At 38.8% G+C, this 21,617-nt stretch overlaps 1 protein-coding gene across 2 annotated transcripts in view; it reads left to right on the top strand.

Moving 5' to 3' along the window:
- The window catches only part of NR5A2 (nuclear receptor subfamily 5 group A member 2), a 150,766-nt gene that overhangs the window by 87,772 nt on the left and 41,377 nt on the right, over positions 1-21,617 (top strand). For both annotated transcript variants that reach the window (XM_055233912.1, XM_055233911.1), the window contains one exon: positions 5,750-5,897. In XM_055233912.1, the coding sequence (XP_055089887.1) occupies positions 5,750-5,897 (148 nt within the window). The remainder of the gene's footprint in view (positions 1-5,749; positions 5,898-21,617) is intronic.

The raw sequence follows: 21,617 nt of genomic DNA, 5'->3' as shown, positions 1-21,617 counted from the left end.
TGTAGCACATTGTTACAGTACATTTAAGTTATTCACAAGCAATTTTAATGTGATTGTTGCTTAGTGTTATAAAATTATTTTAATATTAAGAAAAAACTAAAACTAAGAAAAAAATCACTCATAATGCCACCACTTGAATCAACTTTTTGTTGAATTCTCTTCCAGTCTTCGGGGGAAAACACGTATCTTAAAAGAGGATTTTTCTCATTTTTCTAAATAAAATGACTCGCCTGCCCCAGAGACATATTGACCTGCTATCATAGATTTGTGTGGAATGTGAACTTTCAAACACTGCTAGAAGTGTTTCCATGAAGCACTGTATTAAGGCCATGTTGTTGATATCATGGGAAAAAGGTAAATAGTATTACCCCAATACAGCATGCAAAATTCCCCTAAAGGCAGCTTGGTACTCACCTGTAGGAGATAAATACATTTTTTAATTTAGTTAAAACAAATGCTTCTGATGGCCTGATAAATGAAAGGAAATCAAAGATGTAAGGAAAAACATTAGACACAGCTGTGCAGCCAATAGTGATAAGAGGCGTAATTCATCCACCTAATTAATGACTGTAATGACTGCCCTTTGCATAGTGCTTTTCACTGTGTACTTTCACAGGTAAGCCCCATTACACAGGGTCAGAGAAAGTGCGGGGAAATTTCAGAGGAGGAAGTGCAAAGAGAATAAGATGGGTGTTCAAAGCTGTCCAGATGATTCAGCTTCTATAAGGAAGTGCCTTACCCCTAAAGTGAGGATATTTGATTGTACTCTCCTTTGTAAGTTGAGGAAGACACCATCGCTTAAAATCCTTCTAGGTCAGAGGAACAGTGACAAGCAATTACTAGATGAAACTTTAACTAAACTCGCCACCTTTTTCAGCCTCAGCCAGAAGAAATACAATTCACTCATTATAGATTTCCAGGTTTACTTATAGTATTTTCTCAACTGCCCTGTTGAGAAAATGATTACTTCTGGAACAAATGAAAATGTTTATACTGAGTATTTTGAGATTGGCAAATAGGAATATTAAATGTGCCTTAGTCCACAATATCAGGAATGAAGTCCCAACACAAAGGGAACACCAGATAGTGATTTTGTTTCACCTTGAAAGCATGTATGTCATGTCTACACATTGCTTTATAGTGACCCTTTGGACAGACAGAGGAATGCAAGACCCCAGGTGCTCCATAGCCCAATCTTCTGGCTTTTTCTTACTAAATACAGCTCACTGTAAATAATGTGGTGAATTTGTCATAGCAGAGGAAAAAGAAAAAGACTAGCCTGGATTTTAAAAAATGAGTGACTATCCAGGAAATTGCTCCTTGGAGCTTGAAAAGAGAAGAAAAATAAAATAGCACAGCCTTTCTCTTAAGCCCAGTGGCTCACAAGTTTGCTTAATAAATGTTTGCAGAATTGAATCTGTTCATAGTTCATTCAGAACTAGAGAAACTAAAATAGCCCCACTGCAAAGAGCAGCCCAGGACACCAGTACATTGTATATTGAAATGAGGATTCAGTGTTTCACTTAACCCTATAAGTTAGCTATTATGTTTTAATTGTGTCTTTGAATCAGGCATCTACATAAATGTATATTAAATAGCCTTATTAAGCAAAAAGGAAATTATGATTATCAATAATATTAAGCACTTCAAATGTTCTATATAGTCACAACTTACAGTTATGAAAAGAATTATTTCCTATCCAATATTTTAAAAACTATACACGCACATATGCACACATATATCTATGTATGTAAAAATAATAATGTACTTTGAAGTGGGGTCAGGTTTTAGTATTTGCATATTGTTGCTAATTAACAGCCACTGTAACATCATCCTAAGGGAAAGGTCTACTGGCAACTTATTATCTTCTATTATTGTGTATCATATTAAAATGACAGGCATCTTACACAAGTCATCAAAATTTCAGTGATTAGAATTAAAAGCAATTTAGCTAAAACTGTTTCTACTTTTTCATGATGAGTGAAATTTATCCAAAGGGGACATCAGTTTAGAGTATTTCTTCAATATCTCCCTTGAATTTAATGACACAAAGATTACATGTAAGAGAACAATAAATTAATTTTACTAAGTACATAAAAGACAAGGCCAGCTGCTCCTGAAATGAGCACAAACTCTGCATTCAACAATGAAAATATAATTATGTTTGTAATAAAATGTAAGGAAGCTGGAGATCTGAATGTTGTTTCAAGAATAAATCACCCATCCTTCTTTAGAGCTGTGCAATTTGATAAATTATCCTTGAAAGAAATGTTTTCTAAGCCCCCATTTAATAAGCATGTTTGAGCTTTCAAATTAGCATATAAATAAATGTATAGCTATAAAGTTGTTGGTAAACCAATTGATTTTTTGAGGTCCATCTCATTAAAGGTCTCTCACTAAATATATAATCCTATGAAACAAATTAGATTCCTTTCTGTTATAGTGTACTACATTTTCACGTATGAAATTCTAGTATTTGAACTTATTATTATACACCTGTTAGAACTATACACAACAATATTTAATTAACTCCATCTTAATAATGGAAAATTAATACCAACGTATTTGTGTTTCATTTTAGTATGGTCTTCCTGGTTCAGGCCTTAACTAGTGATTTTTTTTTTCTTTTCTTTTTTTTTTGAGAGAAGTCTTACTCTTTTCCCCTAGGCTGGAGTGCAATGGCACAATCTCAGCTCACTGCAACCTCCGCCTCCCGGGTTCAAACGATTCTCCAGCCTCAGCCTCCCAAGTAGCTGGGATTACAGGCACTTGCCAGCACACCTGGCTAATTTTTGTATTTTTAGTAGAGATGGGGTTTCACCATGTTGGCCAGGCTGGTCTTAAACTCCTGACCTCAGGTGATCCACCCATCTCGGCCTCCCAAAGTGCTGGGATTACAGGCGTGAGCCGCTTCGCCTCGCCTTTTTTTTCCTTTTTTTTTTTGAGACAGTCTCACTCCGTTGCCCAGGTTGGAGTGCAGTGGTGCAATCTCAGCTCACTGCAACATCTGCCTCCTGGGTTCAAGCAATTCTCCTGCCTCAGCCTCCTGAGTAGCTGGGATTACAGGCGTGTACCACCACGCCCAGCTAATTTCTGTATTTTTAGCACAGATGGGGTTTCACCATGTTGGCCAGGCTGGTCTTGAAGTCCCAACCTCAGGTGATCCACCCACCTCGGCCTCCCAAAGCACTGGGATTATAGGAGTGAGCCACGACACCCGGATCTTAACTAGTGATATTTACTACAATATACTTTTTGTATATTAAGCTACAGCTGCAGTGCATTCCGTTGATTCCAAGCTTCAATTGATAATCTTGTCCCATCTATGATTCTTGATAATCATAGAAGTGAGAGGTACCTTATTATCATCACCTAATTTAACTGCCTTATTTAAAGATAAGGACACCAAGGGATGGAGATTTATCCATACTTGTCCAAGGTTCTTCGTTTGTAACAGGCAGCATTGGCTCAGGTCTCTTACCTAGTCTCAGGCTTTTGCCACCACTGCTGTACCATCAGGACTTCCTGCTCTCATTCACTCATCTATCCCATTAGTCTCAGTAAAATTTGTATTATTATTATCTGAAGTAGTTGACTATGTGCAGTTTTTAAAGAATTTATAGCATAGGCACCTTTTTAAAGTAAGGACTTCCCTTGAAGTAGAAAGATCCCCTGTAAGAGAACTGGCAAAATGATAGTTGAGATGTCACTTTGTGTGCTCTGCAAATAATCCCAATGTGCTCCACAGAGTTCAACAGCGTGTCCTGCCTCCTTCTAGCTCAGGGTTCAGGTTGCCCAGATACTGACCCTTCTTTCACACATTCTGAAACAGAAACCACAGGAGTTCTTACAACGCTTGATGTTTAAATTTAGTGCGTAGATGCCAGCACCTGGCTAAAGCAAATAGACAGTGCTGTACATGATGCAAGAGTTTTCCTCTAACACACATTAACTGTGGCTTTTTCATGCATAGTTGACTCTATATAAACTGATTGACACCTTTGGGGGTCGTCTTTCCACTGACTCATAATTTTTCTCACTCTTGAAAAAGGTTTCTGTACACCCAGTATTCTCTAGTTAAAGCTGAAAATTCAACTCATCATATTTACACAATAAAAAAAATCCATTCTGCCTTGTTTTTAATTGCAAATTCTACTCAAGGGACTAGTTCTCCTGCTTAGGAGGCAGCCCTGTGCCTTCTCCTAGAGAAGCAAGTGCAGTCAATTATGGTAATGAAATGTCAATAAATATAAAAATTTAATACAGTCTGCTCTGGGTGAGTGGCAGATGAGGACTTGCCTCCCAGACAAATTTGCTGCTGCTGCAAATATTAAATGCACCTAAAAGAGTATCTGGTTGCCTGAGAGCTCCCCAGTAAAAAAAAGGAATGGGAGCGTCAGGTACCAACTGGGCTTTCCCATTATGCTGTAATCGCAGCAGCAAAGCCAGTGCTATCACTGACAGCCATCCCAACATCTTAACTTATTATAAATTGAACTTCTTATGTCCCCATGAATAATCTAAGATTGGAGCCTAGCAACATTTTTTTTTTTTTTTTTTTGAGACAGAGTCTTGCTTCTTCCCCCAGGCTAGAGTGCAATGGCACGATCTTGGCTCACTGCAACCTCTGCCTCCCAGGTTCAAGCAATTCTCGTGCCTCAGCCTCCCCAGTAGCTGGGATTACAGGCACATGCCACCACGCCCAGCCAATTTTTGTATTTTTAGTAGAGATGTGGTTTCACCATGTTGGCCAGGCTGGCCTCGAACTCCTGGCCTCAAGTGATCCGCCCACCTCGGCCTCCCAAAGTGCTGGGATTACAGGCATGAGCCACTGTGCCCGGCCCACACTTTTTTTTTTTTTTTTTTTTTTTTAAATGAAAAGGGAAATATGCCTTTTCTTTTTTTGCTTCCAGACAATGGAATTATTCTCCTAAAGTTATTGCTGTCTTTAGAGAGAAACACATTAATCTGATGTAATCTAATGTAATCATCTGAGAATAGCAGTTTTATGTCATGCTTTTTAGGAAACAAAACTAAAGAATAATGTATTTGTATTTATTTTAAATTTTTAAATTAACACTTCTGCTGTTCTATAAAGAATAATTTAAATGTGATTCTTTCATCATCCACAAACATGCAATCTTGAACTATGATTACTTTAAAATGTAGTCTCATAATACAAGTAGAAATGTATCTGCCTTTATTTTCCTCATGCACTAGTTAATATTGTATATACATAGAACACTCTCCTGGATTCACTTTTCATGGACAGTATGTTTTCCTTTCACCTTATTCATGAGAGTTAAAATTTTTTATCTTATGTGATGATGTAATTTCATAATATAAAAAAGGCATATATACTTGAAAAATTTAGGTAGCCAAAACCAGTTTCCTACAAAGCTTATCAAAAGTGATTATATTTATCAGACATAGTAATTCTGATGCATTTTAGAATCATGGAATATGCCTCAAACTACTTTCATGGGGAAGATCTCTTCTGTTATCAATCTGTATTGTGGCCAGGCACAGTGGCTTAGGCCTGCAATCCCAGCACTTTGGGAGGCCAAGGCCAGAGAATCACTTCAGCTCAGGAGTTCAAGACCAGTCTGGTCAAATAGTGAGACCCCCATCTCTATTCTATTTAAAAAACCTATATTGCAATCTGATTTTACCCATGGTTCTTAACAATCTCAGGTGAAATATATATTGCTGATTCTGATAGTCCTTAAACTGTGATTCTGTATTGCAGGTGGACTATTCCATAATAGCATCACAAGCCGGAGCCACCCTCAACAACCTCATGAGTCATGCACAGGAGTTAGTGGCAAAACTTCGTTCTCTCCAGTTTGATCAACGAGAGTTCGTATGTCTGAAATTCTTGGTGCTCTTTAGTTTAGGTAAGAAATCCTTTTCTCATGCTGTGCTCAACCAACGATTGCTAAATGATGTTGAAGTTCAAATATCTTGTGGTCCATGTATGTTTTTGTTCTATCAATATAATGCCCTTCCTGTCAAATTATGAAATCTTCAAACGTGAATATATTTTCATATATATTTCTGCATGATGCATAGCCCTTCAGTGGATAGGCTGGGGAATGGAAAACGAGTTATTCAATTGACTCGTTCAAATGAGTCCTGGTTTTTCTTCCATAATATACAGATAAGCAATAACCAAATAAAGCTATGACAAAGGTTTAAAACAGACAGCTTAGGAAAGATGTATGGTATCAAATTTTAGCCATCTTTCTCGCATTGATAATTTCTATGTGCCTTTTGTTTCAATTTGCTACTTCTGTTTTTATTCTTCTAAAATATGAATCGTAATTAAAAACCTGTATTTAAATCTCTATCGGGATAAACTAGAGAATGTGTATAACCAGATGCACCACTGTGCAAGTACAAAAGATGACAGTTGTCAAGGGGAAAGGATGCTTCTTTAGGAAAGCTTTGGAAAAGAAAGATAACTAAGCAAGACAGATTAGCTAAATCAAGGTCCTCAGTGAGTCGGTTGAGAAAAATAACCACTGCTTGGAATAAAAAAAGGATTAAGGAGATGGATTTTTATTGACTTCAAAGGAACAGATTTTCCTGCCTGTCCCTTACTTGATTTCTGTATTTTGTTGGCTTAATAAAGCCAACTTAAATAAACTTTTTGCCAAGTCCATTTATTACTTATTGGCAGACAGCTGAGGGAGGCAACTTCCCTTGAATGAAAAAAATGCAGAAATCAGATTCACCAACATATGTTTTTTCTTTAGTCTTCAGTTATAAGATAGTTGTGAATTCATATTCTAAGGAATAAAACAATAAAACAAACTGCAAAGTAAAACAGATGTGTCTACTCTCCAAATTTGGTACTTTATTTTTAAAATTCTTCTTGACAGGACTGCACAACTGTTGCTAATAAAGGGGTAGTTTGAAGTAATAGAACCAGAGTTAATTTTTCACGTATAGTCAACATTTAAAATAAAAAGAGCATTTTCATATTTTGGAAAATGTGATAAATACAGCAAAAAGAAATGTTACTGAAAACTTAAACGGACAACAGAATTTCATGGATGTAACGTTCAAAGGTTTACAATGCCAAGACTGGATCCTGTGTGGTTTCTGTATTAACCACAATAAAAAGGAAAGTTCTGTTCAAGTAAGTCTGCATCTTTTACCCGAGAACAGTGTTTAGAATGTTAAAAAGGAAGATAGCAAGCATAGGCCTGCTTGTTGTAATCGCACAAATTATTCTGGTTTATGGTAAGATCTTAGTCTTCTAAACTAGTGCATTTGATCAGTAATTAAATGGAAAATGTGGTAATATATGAATAAGAAATCGTGTAGCATCTTAGTGATAAAATATTTAGAGAGGGTCATCTCACTTCAATGGCATTTTAAATTAGTTGAAGAAATGTATTACATTTGAAGATGTACATATTAACCATGAGCCATCTTTAGTTTTCAGCACTTTTATCTTTCCTTCATCATTTTCCAAAATTATTATATTCTCCGCTAATACTATGAGGAGGGGGTTGGGCTAGATCTGAGATGCTTTCAACCTTTGAACCTCAAAAATTATCTTCCTGAACAACTGGGCCATGTATTTACCAGAACTTTAGTCATACACTCTGTTGTTTAATGAGCACTTCGATTGTTTCAGGAGCCCAGTACACCAGTGAATAGCTGGCCTAAATGTCCATTAAATCCATGTCCATTTGTTGCTTAAGGAAGAAAGGAAAGCATGGCTTTCAGATCAGAGATAAATAGAATTCTGGCTGAGAGTCTATTTCTTTAGAGAAGCAGGAGAAAAGTAACCAGCAGTAAAATTCAAGTAGTTTCTAATTTATGAGTGGAAAAACTTTTTACTCTATACAAACAGTGGCTAATCAATTTTTAAAATTTCACCTTTATTGAGGTATATAGATAATTAACTTTAGGCACCTCAGCTAGCCCCAAATGTTGATTAAGGGTGAAATCATACCAGAGTCACTCTTGAAAGTTAAGGCCAAGTCCTAAGCTGGTACCTGCTGTCCCAGACGCTCCTCCTGAGCCTTGGGTCCCCTGAGTCTGAAGCCTGCTATGTTTTTATCTCAGCCCAGCCTTGAGACTCTTTGGTTCTGGAGAAAAATGAAGATTTTGTGGACTGGTCAAAGGCCAGGGTCTGTTCTGAGAGATGACTGCAGCAGTATTCTCCTGTGAGAGATGAAACAGTGTTTCCCAGATAGATTTGGTGAGAGAAGGTAGGGTGTGGTCCCAAGTGGGCGCAGCATTCCAAGCTAGAAGCACCACCAGTGTGAAAGCTTAAAGGCAAGAGAGAGCAAAATAAGTTTAGGGAACTGTTAGTTGATGGATATGGCTTGAGGGAAGCAGCAGATGTGGCTGGAGACATAGACAGGAACCTGGACGTGGACATGAAAGCCACAGATGCATTCAACACATACTCATTGAGTGCTGACTATGTGTCCGGCACTGAAGAAGGCACTGGGGCTATAGTGGCAAGGAGAAGTAGGTGCCATGGTTTTCATTCTCTAGACAATTAGGAAGTATAGCAGTGTTCTTAAGGGGACAGGGATGCGGTGAATAACTTAAGTCGATTTGCCTTTCTGGCAGCAGCGTGGAAAGTGGACTGGACCAAGAACAGTGCTAGAAACCGTTTTCAGAGGTTTTATTTTTATTTTACTTACTTTTTTTTTTGCTTTTATTCCCGGCATGCTGTGATTTATTTTTAGAGGTGTTTTGTTTTTTTTTTTTTTTTTGAAATGGAGTTTCACTCTTGGTGCCCAGGCTGGAGTGCAATGGCGTGATCTCAGCTCACCACAACCTCCGCCTCCTGGGTTCCAGTGATTCTCCTGCCTCAGCCTCCTGAGTAGCTGGGATTACAGGTGCCTGCCACCACACCCGGCTAATTTTTTTGTATTTTTAGTAGAGACGGGGTTTCTCCATGTTGGCCAGGCTGGTCTCGAACTCCTGACCTCAGGTGATCCACCTGCCTTGGCCTCTCAAAGTGCTGGGATTACAGGCGTGAGCCACCATGCCTGGCCTAGAGGTGGTTTTAATACTCCATGTGGTTGGACTGAGATGAAGGATATAAACTAGTTACAGGTTTCAAGCCACAAGATGTGGCAGAGTTGAGAGGGAAAAGTCTAGGTCGTGTTTGGGGTTTCTGGATGTCTAGCTGGAATAGAAACATCTACAGGAACAGTAACTGATCAGTTAATTCAAAGCGGGTCCCAATAGCAGTCATCCACTTTCTAATCTAAAAGTCATTCTTCACTAAAGTTTGTTACTGCTGACACAAAAAGCTCATGACAGGACTCAAAAGAAAAGTACAGTGGACTCAAGTCCTTCTAGTTTGCTCTCTGACGTTTCCCCCCTCAGATTGTATCCATGAGCAGACATCAGTTGGGTAAGCTGGTTAAGAAAGGAAATAAGTCAAAAATGCCCTCTCAGCACATTTCTCTGTGTATAACATAATAGATTCTGTAGGCCCAATCTCTGTTAGTTGTTAGTTTTAATGTTTTCTTTACATTTCTAGCACAATGCTTGGTACATAATAGGGACTTACAAAATGTTTACTGACAAAAATAAATAAATGGGCTAGGTATGGTGGCTCACACCTGTAATCTCAGCACTTTGGAGGCCAAGGTGAGAGAACTGATTGAGCCCCAGGGGTTTGAGACCAGCCTGGGCAACACAGTGAGACCCCATCTCTACAAAATAATTAGCCAGGTGTGGTGGCAGACACCTGTGGTTTCAGCTACTTGGGAGGGTGAGGTGGGAGGATCAGCCAAGATCGTACTACTTCACTCCAGCCTGGGTGACAGATTAAGATCTTGTCTTAGAAAATTAAAAAATAAAAATAAACAAATAGTTTGAAACTTAAAACAAAGCCTTTACCGAAGCAACTCGTGATAGGTAATAGGAGGTGGTTTAGCTAAAAGCCATATTCAAATACAGGTTATTTTTCAGAGACCAGTTTTTCCAAAGAACTCTCTAATAAATATCTCCTCAAAATTAAATTATTTCTGTTATCAGTTTGCATCCTCCCAGTTTATGAGAGGAGATGTTTATTTATAAGCTCTTTGGGAAAGCTAATGTGAAGAAAGATTAGAAAGAATATTACTGACTAAAACCAGGTGGCAAATGCATTTCTGTTCCAAGAAAATGCAAGATGATAGGCTTTCAGCCCATGTTAAGTAATAGTAGTTAAGGCAATGTTGTACAATTCTTTCTTGGCATTGATAGAATCCTGTTTCCAGCAAAATGAATGGAGAAAATATTATATTTGTTTATCATGATAGCTCTTTGCTTCATACTAAATTTCCAAATTTTGAATGTGACATTTGATTATACACATCCCAGGTAAGTTTTGTCCTCATGGAGACAAACACCCCAGGGAAGATGGGTTGTGGTTGCCTCAGGGAATGATTCAACTGACCCAGACAGAAAAGTGACCGCCTGCTAAATGTCCTCACCAGCCTGTCACCTGATCCTCACCTGCAGAGAAGCAACGGGCATAATTCAAGAACAAAACTGATTGAAGAGTTGCTTGTTTCATCCACAGGTTCAGTTCAGGCATTCTGTAGTGTCTAGTCATGATTTATCTTAAAAAAATTAAGAACATTATCTTAAATATAAAAGGTCATCTAAGCAATTATAAAGTCTCAGAATAAACAGTATTGTTTATTAATAAACAATGTGACTTGAACACAAGTTGAAAGGGATTTTCAAAATGGATGGGTAAGACCTTCAGGGCTTGAAAGAACTTTATTTTATTATTTATTCTTCATAATTTTAGAGACAGGGTCCTGCTCTGTTGCCCAGGCTGGAGTGTAGTAGCATGATCACAACTTTCTGCAGCTTCTAACTCCTAGGCTCAAATGATCCTCTCGCCTCAGCCTCCTGAGTAGCTGAGGCTACAGGTCACACTCACTGCCTGGCTAATTTTTTAATTTTTTTATAGAGACAGGGTCTCACTATGTTGCCCAGGCTGGTCTCAAACTCCTGGCCTCAAGCAATCCTCCCTCCTTGGCCTCTCAAAGTGCTGGGATTGCAGCCATGAGTCACAACATCTGGCCCTCCCTTGAAAGACCTTTAAAATCATAATTTGGAAGGAAAAAAACAGTATTTCAAAGGCAGAGCAGAACATTTTTCTTTGTTGTGGCGACTTTAAACTATACAAGTCTGACCCCAAACAAAGTGGGGGGCAGGGCTCTATGGCTGTTCAGGTTTTCTTTTTTTATTCTTTTATTTTGTATTTGCTAAGTGAAATGTTCTTGTTTTGTTAGTGAAGCAAAGTTCTTTTATCTGTCAAATTAATAAACTGTAAGGTCCATGAACACAGTATATGTTTTACTCCTCATGTACTGCCCGGCTTATAGGCTTTTAATAAATATCTGTTGCATTCATGAATGAAAGGATGCCTTTCCTCCCAACTTCTAGATTAAAAAGAAAAAAATAATGGGAATTGAAAAGAATTAGTTAAAAAAATACAAGCACAAAATTTGAAGAAAGAGAGACTAGAAAACAGATTCTATGGATAACTATTAGAGGATTTGGCATCTTCTTTGCCCCCTTTAGAAAGTAGGGAGGTAAGTCTTCACATTATGAAGGGGATTTTTTTTGTTTAAATTTTTAGTACAGATGGGGTCTCGCTATGTTGCCCAGGCTGAACTCCTCAAGTGATCTGCCTGCCTAAGCCTCCCAAAGTGCTAGGATTATAGTCATGAGTCACTGTGCCTAGCCTATGAAAGGGATTAGTATAAGTAATATAGAGACTAAACTGAGTCCCTCCTCTTTGCAAATAAAATAATAAATGAAATTAATTACTGATGATCAGCATTTAGGTTCTATTTGAAGTTGTAACACTAACAGTGTCAAACACCAAAATGAGCCATAGAAGGAAGTGGTGGTAATGCTTTTCTTCGGTAATGTTAATAATAAAATGTCCTCAGGTGAATAAATCACTTAGTTTCTCTTTTACAGAATGAAGAGAACTAAGAGAACATTCTCCTCCAGTTTTGTAATTGAAAAAACAAAACTAGATGATTTATCCAACATTTTAGGTTCAGATCTGGGTCTAGAACTAATAACCCCAAATGCCAGTCAGTACTTTCTCTGATTCAGCCTACTTTCCTCTTCGGAGACATTTGATCTCATCAATGAGCATATTAAAAATACTATGTAAAGAAGACCTGTGAAGACACAGGTTTGAACTGTGTGAGTCCACTTCTGCTCAAAATTTTTTTTTTCAATAAATACAGTCAGCCCTCTGTATCTGCAGGTTCTGTGTACAAATGCAAGTCCAAAATACAGTATCCAAAAGGCTGGGTGCAGTGGCTCATGCCTGTAATCCTAGCACTTTGGGAGGCCAAGGCGGGTGGATCACCTGACGTCAAGAGTTTGAAACCAGCCTGGCCAACATGGTGAAACCTCGTCTCTACTAAAAATACAAAAATTACCCAGGTGTGGTGGTGGGCACCTGTAATCCCAGCTATTTTGGAGGCTGAGGCAGGAGAATCACTTCAACCCAGGGGGCGGAGGTTGCAGTGAGCCAAGATTGTGCCATTGCACTCCAGCCTGGGCTTCAGAGAGAGACTCTGTCTCAAAAAAAAAAAAAAATACAGTATCCATCGGATGCAAAATCCACATATACAGAGGGCTGATTTTTCAGATCTGAAGGTTTCACGGGGTAGATGGCAGGACTTGAGTATTTGCAGATTTGAGTATAGGCAGGGGTCCTGGAACTGATCTCCCTTGCACACCAAGGGAGGACTGTACTTACTAAGACACTATTTATTTATTAAGGCAAAATGATATAAGAAATTAGGACAGTCATCTGAAGAATGTGGACAAAAAGAAAAGCAATGTCTACTGGTAAAAGCAGAGAAATACTTCACCTGAATTTCCAATTTTTATTGAATATGCTAAGTAATTATATAGCTCTTAATTCACTCAGTTTCTAAATACCGTCATCCCTCAGTATATGCAGGGAATCAGTTCCAGGACCCCTGTTTATACCAAAATCTGCACACACTCAAGTCCCGCAGTCAGCCCTGCAGAACCTGAGCATACAAAACATTGGTCCTCCATACAGGCAGGTTTCGTATCTGTGAATACTGTGTTCTTATCTGTGTTTGGCTGAGAAAAGTCTGCATAAGATGTGGACCCACGCAGTTCAAACCTGTGTCGTGCAAGGGTCAACTGGATATTGTAAGTTTTGTTTTTCTCTGTGTGAACTCTGGGTTTCAGAGCTCCAGCAAGCTCCCAGAACGCATTTGCCTCGCAGCTTTGGTACCTCTTTCTTAAAGACTTCCTCCTTGTAGCTGATTATCACCTCTTAGGTGTGACGTTTTCTTTGGACCATTCACTAGACATTAGGAAAGCTAAATGATCACAGCTTTCGTTACATATATGTCTATTTTAGGATGTATTTTAGCTGCTTGTGATGGTAAAAAGGAAAACAATAACAAAACAAACAGTCATTCTTTTCCCCTCTGGCAGTCACTGGCATTAAAAATCCTAAAGTAGCCAATTGCATCTCTAAGGTTTAGGTGGACGAGGTCCCTGGGGCGGGGCGGGGCGGGGCAGGGCAGGGTGGAGTGGGGGTGGTGGGCAGGCAGAGAGGAGTGTAGTAAGTTTGTACATTCTGTTTTCAAGTACAGCGGTCTGCTTTCCCGAAGGGTTCAACCATAACTCTGCTCTTGCGATATGACACTGACATTGTTAATAGTAAATAAAATGTTTACTAGCTGAAAGATTGGGATAAAAGTCTTTTAGATAGGGAAATTTATTTGTAGTGGTTAGGTTTCCAATAGTCTTTAGTTTCTGATATAGGAATTTTTTTCTTATTTGAATTTTGTCCATTATTTCTTCTGCTTTGACATTTAAAGAAAGATCTAATGCTTCTTTTCCCTTTACTTAAGTGTGTGCCGTTTGTCCTCTGGCATTCAGTATCAGAACCTGGCAGAGGTTTGCTGTCAAAGCTCCCTATAGAGTGGTTGGTAAGGCAAAATGCAAATAGGGAGACTGGCCCCATACCCCAGGCCCAGTCAGGACCTCTGCACAGAGCTTACAACTCCAGCACAAGCCATCATATATGGGAACTCTGTCTCATCACTTTTGAGACTCTCTCTCTCTCTGAATATATACACACACATACATGCACACACACACTTCATTTGAAAATGAAGGCTTTATAAATAAGCAAAGAATTGCAGAGCAACTACTGATCTCACATCTCACTTAAGAGACAACAGAGATTTGTAGGAATAGCAAACATTCAGCCATTAAGTGAGGCATACAAAAGGCTCCTGTGTTAACATAGCCCAGAAAACCACGGCACTTCAATCAGAACGTCTTTCTCCTTGTCTATTTTTCTTTAAAAGAGGACCCTTCCTTTTTGTCCGACAGGAAGTACTATTCTGAATCTACCAGCAAGGTTGGCATGTGCTCTTCTATAAAAGGAAAAGACTTCACCTTGCATAGCCTCTTCACCCTAACTGCTCAGTTGTTTGCTACCCCTGGCAAGGATATTCTAATTGTGCAGTGGAGAGTGTGAACTGGTTGCTTTAACGGCAGTTCCATTAGCTAATCGGAGTCCTGATGTCAGTGTGACATTGTGGTGTAAATCATGAAGGGGTTTTTCTGCCACTTCCTGTGGAGAGAAAACAGCTTTGCAGGATCACCTGATGATTGGCCATTGTAGGGTTGTCTTTTTGAAAAAGAAAAGTTGTTCTGACCTGGGCTGTGCTCAGGATGCCTGCATTTTGCCTTTGCTAAGCGATGAACCCCCCAGAAAGGAAGTGTATGGGGGGCACTGTTGGAGTCCGAGTGCTCCCTTCCCTCAGCACTTCTGGAGAAGCCTGGAAATATTGTAGACAGAGTTTTGGAGAAGAGAATTCAAAGGGCTTACAAAAGGACAGTACTTTTTTGTCCACTTCTCTAGAAGAGGCACAGCAACTTGTTGAGTTTGTGTTGTGTTGTGTTGTGTTGTTTTTCTGCCACCAAACTAGGTGTTCCTATTGCGTGGGAGGTGAAAAAGAGAGCATAAATCTATTAGTAAGGAAAGCAACTGAAACAAAGGGAAAAATGAATCCCCATTTTGCATTTTTGCAACATTACATCCAGTTAATAAAAGAGGCTTACAAATCCAACAGAGAAATTTGATCACTGATTTAAATTGTGTTTGCAGTGCCTAAAGCAAGATGAATGATTCATTCACTTAAGTCAGAAGGTGACAGTACCAAGTGTACCATTTGCTTTATGGCAAATCTACAGCTACTCTAGAAAGTGAAATAGCAGTGCCTGTTCTTATCCCTTAGTTGACTACCTCATCACTGGAAGTGCTGTAAGAGTTTCAGAAGGGTGGAACACTAGTAAAAAATGTCCAATTGTGCATCAAGATTTATGCTTATTAATTCTGAAATAAGTATGATAGTCTAAATGTCATAAAATTCTTTTTACTTGGTAGCTGCATAAAAGTTGGTTTTGAAACAGCAAAACCTGATTTTCCTATTATGTGGCAATTCTCCTTCCTGAAGCTTGTCACAATATTTGCTTTATTGCTGGCTTCCTTTAAATATGATTACATACTCACCCACACACACACTGCCACTGGCTGGACTGCAAAGCCTAGTGAAGCAGAACATTTACCTCACATCTTTACCCAAGAGCATTGGTTAAATTGTTGTTCATGAAGTCAGATAAGCAAAAGAAATATCCCAGGGTTCTTCGTACAATTAGCATTCATTCTCAGTTTTTACCTTTTCATGTATGATATTCTAATTTAGAAAAACACTCACTAGACACTTGTCAAATAACTGCACATATCTTCATACTAATGCCTTGCTGATATATATGCAGCTGAGGGTAATGCTGGCAAATAAGCATTTCCTAAAATTTATGTAATCATTTGAAATTCAGAAAGGATTGATTAGCATTCAAGAGATGCCACTGTTCAATATTTAGACCATAGAGATTTGGCAGAAGCAAATAATGGCACATAAAGTTGATGCTTGTCTTAATTAAATGCAGTATAATAGGTGTTGTGGATTTTTTTTTTCTTCCAGTGAGCAAAGCAGTTTAGCAATGACCAGATGTAATTCATTTTGGAGTTCTAAGTTTGAGCTTAATCAATACGAACTTACAGCCATGGAAGAAGTGATTATCATTTGTTATTTGCTGGCACAAGAATATAATTGCCTAAATCGCATTTATTTAAGCATATTTCTGAATACCTTATGCCTAAAAATATTGGTCATATTTTAGCTGTTAATGCTAATCTTGTCATTTTGCTAACTACTGCTATTTAGTGAGATGATTTTTCAGAGACATATTGGCCAGGCAAGCTAGGAATAACCAGCAAGAAAAATCAAGTAAGAATGCCATGTGCTCTTGGTTGATGTTTCTTGCTGCTTTAGCTGTGTCAACCACTCTGTTCAAACCTCAGATTAGAGTGGCTGTCTTAGTACCAGCTCAGAAGAGGGTAGTTGGTTAATGTGGTCAGCCCAGATGCTGCACTCTAGTGGACTCTGGACACCCCAGGGCCTCAGGTCTATTCTACAATGAACCAAATCAGTGACTCACATCTGAGTCTTGCATTAGATCTTCTTTCTAGTTTACTAATAAAAATCTGATAAGTCTTATCTTGAGTTGTGGCTGTGTTTGGTTAAGAAGGTTAAATTTCAAACAGACCAATCCAAAGCCAGGAGATAAGAACAAATAGAAGTACAAGGCCTCTCATCAGTATTGAAACATTAAATCACACAAAATATATTGAGTGGCCATGCAGAACCATTGTACTAGGCAAGCTATGAAATGACAACATAGAGTCTTTTTTTTTTTTTTTTTTTTTTTTTTTTTTTTTTTTTTTTTTTTTTTTTTTTTTTTTTTTTTTTTGAGATGGAGTCTCACTGTGTCGCCCAGGCTGGAGTGCAGTGGTGCAATTTTGGCTCACCGCAACCTCCACCTCCTAGGTTTGAGTGATTCTCCTGCCTCAGCCACCTGAGTAGCTAGGATTACAGGTGCCTGCTACCACCCTCGGCTAATTTTTGTATTTTTAGTAGAGATGGGATTTCACCATGTTGGCCAGGCTGGTCTGGAATTGCTGACCTCAAGTGATCTGCCCGCCTTGGCCTCCCAAAGTGCTGGGATTACAGGCGTGAGGCAATGTGCCTGGCAAGAACTGGCAATATATAGTCTTTCCAAAGAGAAGGAAACTCCTATGATACAGAGCTGCACTTTGGATCCCCAGGACACTGTTCTGAATAAGGCGTGGTACACCAAGCAGAGAGTCCAAAACATGCAATGCCATCAGCAACGCTGCATGCATCTCTTTCTTTCTGTTCCTTGTTTACATGCTATTCTCCTTGATTATATTTTATCAATCAGAAAGCCTTTGTCAACCCCATGTTACATAAATCTCACAGCAATCAGAGGCTTCATGCCTCTTCAGGTTCCCAACTCCTCTGAAAGGAGATGATTTTTCAGAGACATATTGGCCAGGCAAGCTAGGAATAACCAGCAAGAAAAATCAAGTAAGAATGCCATGTGCTCTTGGTTGATGTTTCTCGCTGCTTTAGCTGTGTCAACCACTCTATTCAGCTCCTCTGAAAGGAGCTGGGAAACTGCATGGGATCACCTCCAGGAGCCTTAGCAAGGGGCACTGTCCCTAACACCCACATCCCAAGTTACCCAGATTTTGGACAGCGCCAATGTGGCCTCAGCCCTGGAGGAACTGAGTCCCAGAACATCAGCATGGAAAAGAACCTATGCCGTTGCTGAGTACAAGCACGTCTTATTTCTGAGTAACAAAATTGAGGCTAATGGAGGTTAAGTGACTTGTACACAGTCATGTAGAGTCAGGATTTGAACTGAAATTTTTGAACTCCATACGCAGGAAAAGAGCACAGATATGGATTTCCATATTACAGAAATAGTGCTTTTGCATTTGTTTCAAAATTAGACCTACTATTTCTTGGCCATCCTTTTCAACGAAATCTAAAATTTTCATTGCGAAGTGTAAAAGTGATTTCCCGGAAACGTGGGGAATGTACATTGTCTTTTGCTGCCTTAGGACTCAGCTGTGCGTGCTGCATGCTGGGTGCCCTGAACTTTGGAGGGCAGAATCTCTCCTATAGCCACTCACACTTTGACTCTCTCCACTTCACTCTGGGTACATGGAGCCCTGTGCCGTCCCTAAAGGTCAGTGTGTCCTGAGTGGCCGTGCTGGACTCAAATTGGACAATTCTGCCTGATCCCTCAGCAGGAATGATCATATTCATTTTGTCCTATCTTGGTTATACAGTCAAGGGTTATATAATGATGTTTTGGTCACTGATGGACTATATATACACACACACACACACATACATGTGTATATATACATACACACATAGGTATGTATATATGTACATATATGTATATATGTACATGTATACATATATATATATTTATGGTCATATATATGATAGAAGACTATAATGGAGGTGAAAAATTCCTTTTGCCTAGTATTTACTCTGCTATACACTTTGAAGTTATTTTAGAGCATATTCTTTGTACCTATGTATATAAAAAAAAACTTACTATGAAGTAGCCTCAGGCAGGTCCCTCTGGAGGTATCCAGAAGAAGGCATTGTTATAGGAGATGACAGCTCTATGTGTGTTATTGCCCCTGAAGACCTTCCAATGGAACAAGATATGGAGGTGGAAGACAGTGATATTGATGATCCTGACCTTGTATAGGCTTAGAGGCTAATGTGTGTGTTTGTGTCTTCATCTTTAACAAAGAAAGTTTAAAAAGTAAATAAATTTTAAAAATAGAAAAAAGCTTATTGAATAAGCATATAAAGAAAATTTTCGTACAGCTGTACAATGTATTTGTGTTTTAAGCTGTGTTATTACAAAAGAGTCGAAAAGCTTAAAGAAATTGAAAAGTTTATAAAGTAACAAAGGTATAGTAAGAAAAATATTTTTTATAAATTTAATGTAGCCTATGTGTACACTGTTTATAAAGTCTGCAGTAGTCTACAGGAATGTCCTGTACCTTCCCATTCACTCACCACTCACTCACTGACTCACCCAGAGCAACTTCCAGTCCTGCAGTCTCCACCTATGGTAAGTGCTCCATACAGATGTGCTATTTTTTATCTTGTAGACTATATTTTTACTATACCTTGTTTTCTATGTTTAGATGCACAAATACTCACTGTGTTACAACTGCCTCCGATATTCAGTACAGTGACACACTGTATAGGTTTGTAGCCTAGGAGCAATAGGCTTTACCACATATCCTGAGTGTGTAGTAAGTTTGTGTAAGTACACTCTATGACGATCGCGCAACAAAATCACCTATCAGTGCACTTCTCAGAATGCATCCTTGTCATTAAGCAACACATGACTGTATATATAAGAATAATAGCACACCTGAAATAATCCTTTCTCCATACCATTTATCCTAAGAGAAAGTAATTATTATAGTAGCGTTAATACTGCTAACATCTATGTAGGAATTTTTAAGTGCAGATTTATTTTATTTTTAATTTTTTAAATTGTGATAAAATCTACATAACGTGAAATTTACCATTTTAACAATTTTTAAGTATGCAGGTTAGGGGCATTAAGTCCACACACATTGCAACTGTTACCACCATTTGTCTCTAGAACTTCCTGTCTTCCAAAATTAAAACTGTGCTTATGAAACAGTAAATCCCCAATTCACCCACTGCTCAGCCCCTGCAGCCGTCATTCTGTTTTCTGTAGAGAACATTTTATTTACAAAGTGCCCTATTCTTATAACATTATCCTTTACACATAACACAACATTGAAAGTTTAGTGATTTTATAATACAAAATGTGACTGGACTCAGAGAGCATGGCTAATGTGCTCATGACCACGCAGCTAGGCATCTAAGAGAGCCCGTGCTCCAAGCCACGGCCACTGATTCCAGATCTGTTGTCGTCACTCACAGGCAAGGAAGTCTTTTGACTTGGGCCTGAAATAATAAAGCATGAGGCCAGGTGCGGTGGCTCACGCCTGTAATCCCAGCACTTTGGGAGGCCGAGGCAGGTGGATCACCTGAGGTCGGGAGTTCAAGACCAGCCTAGCCAACATGGTGAAACCCCGTCTCTACTAAAAATACAAAAATTAGCCGAGTATGGTGGCGTGTGCCCATAATCCCAACTACTAGGTAGGCTGAGACAGGAGAATCGCTTGAACCTGGGAGGCGGAGGTTGCGGTGAGCCAAGATTGCGCCCCTGCACTCCAGCCTAGGCAACGGAGCAAAACTTCGTCTCCAAAAAAAAAAAAAGAAGAAGAAGAAGAAGAATTCATGAATGAGGAAAAAGGGAGGCATTCATGACAAGTTTCTTACTATTGAGGTGATATGATATGGCCTAATGGTAATGACTGCAAACTTGAATTCAGATTCTTGTTCTATTGTATCCTTAGGAACGTGTATCACCTCACTTTTTTCCATCTGTAAACTTGAAATAATAATGATCTACCTGAAGCATCATTGTGATGGTTACATGCAATAATTATTAGGAAGAACTTACCATAATGCCTGGCACATAGTACTAATAAGTGATTATTACTCAAAACATCTGTGAAAGTCATAGAAATGAAGGCTACTTATTAGGAAATGCCTCTTTTCAGATACAATCTTTGGTATACAGATTCTGTGAAAAAGATCTTTCTCACGTCAGCAGTAACTGATACACTAATTCAGTACCAAGCCATAGTTTAAAATCTTTGATCTACTAACCAAAGGCATCATTATTATCCTTGATGTTTTGAAATATGTCAGAGTAAGCGGACTCAAGCCACTTCACTTTAATTCATCTATCATAAATCCCAAAATCAAGCCAAGGTCTAATAATAAACAATTAGGCCTCTTCCTAGGTTGGTGCAGGCCCTAGACGGTGACAAAGTGGAATGGCTGGGCTCACACCTGCCCTCTGGGGAATGCCTATGCTAGGAAACTTCACTTTTTTTTCCTTTTTTTTCTTTTCTTTTTTTTTTTTGGAGACAGAATCTCACTCTGTCACCCAGGCTGGAGTGCAGTGGTGCGATCTCTGCTCACCGCAACCTCCGCTTCCTGAGTTCAGGCAATTTGAACATACACAAGAAAGAGCACAGATAAGGATTTCACTTAACATCATGCCTGGAATGCAGTTCATATTAAAAAACAATACTCAGTTAGTATGTTCAATTATAATAGCTACATCTTATTGTCCTGTATGAGCAGAGTACATTATACCTGTTGTTTCTAATCTTCATAAGCAAGTCTTTGATGAAAGTATCATTTGCCATTCCTGTTTTACTGTCTTTCCCTAAGATCAGAGAAGTCAAACAACTATACAAAATTGCTCAGCTAGTAAGTAATGAACTGAGATTTGCACACTTTAGACATCAAAGTCTAGTTTTTCTCCACTATTCACTGCTACTTTTCTGGTTCATTGATTAAGTATGTAGACCAGAAGGCACTATACAAGTGCTTGTCATTTATGATGAAGATAACCCATTCTAAATCTGATCCTTCTAGATCTTACTTGAAAGTACAAGGGCTGAGTGACAATCCTACCATCTTAAATGCTTAATAATCTCCCCTCATCAACATGCCATGAGT

Source organism: Symphalangus syndactylus, chromosome 19 (genome assembly GCF_028878055.3).
Source record: "Symphalangus syndactylus isolate Jambi chromosome 19, NHGRI_mSymSyn1-v2.1_pri, whole genome shotgun sequence".
NCBI lineage: Eukaryota > Metazoa > Chordata > Mammalia > Primates > Hylobatidae > Symphalangus > Symphalangus syndactylus.
Note: the sequence above shows the minus strand (reverse complement) of the source record. Positions and strands in the feature narration are given on the sequence as shown.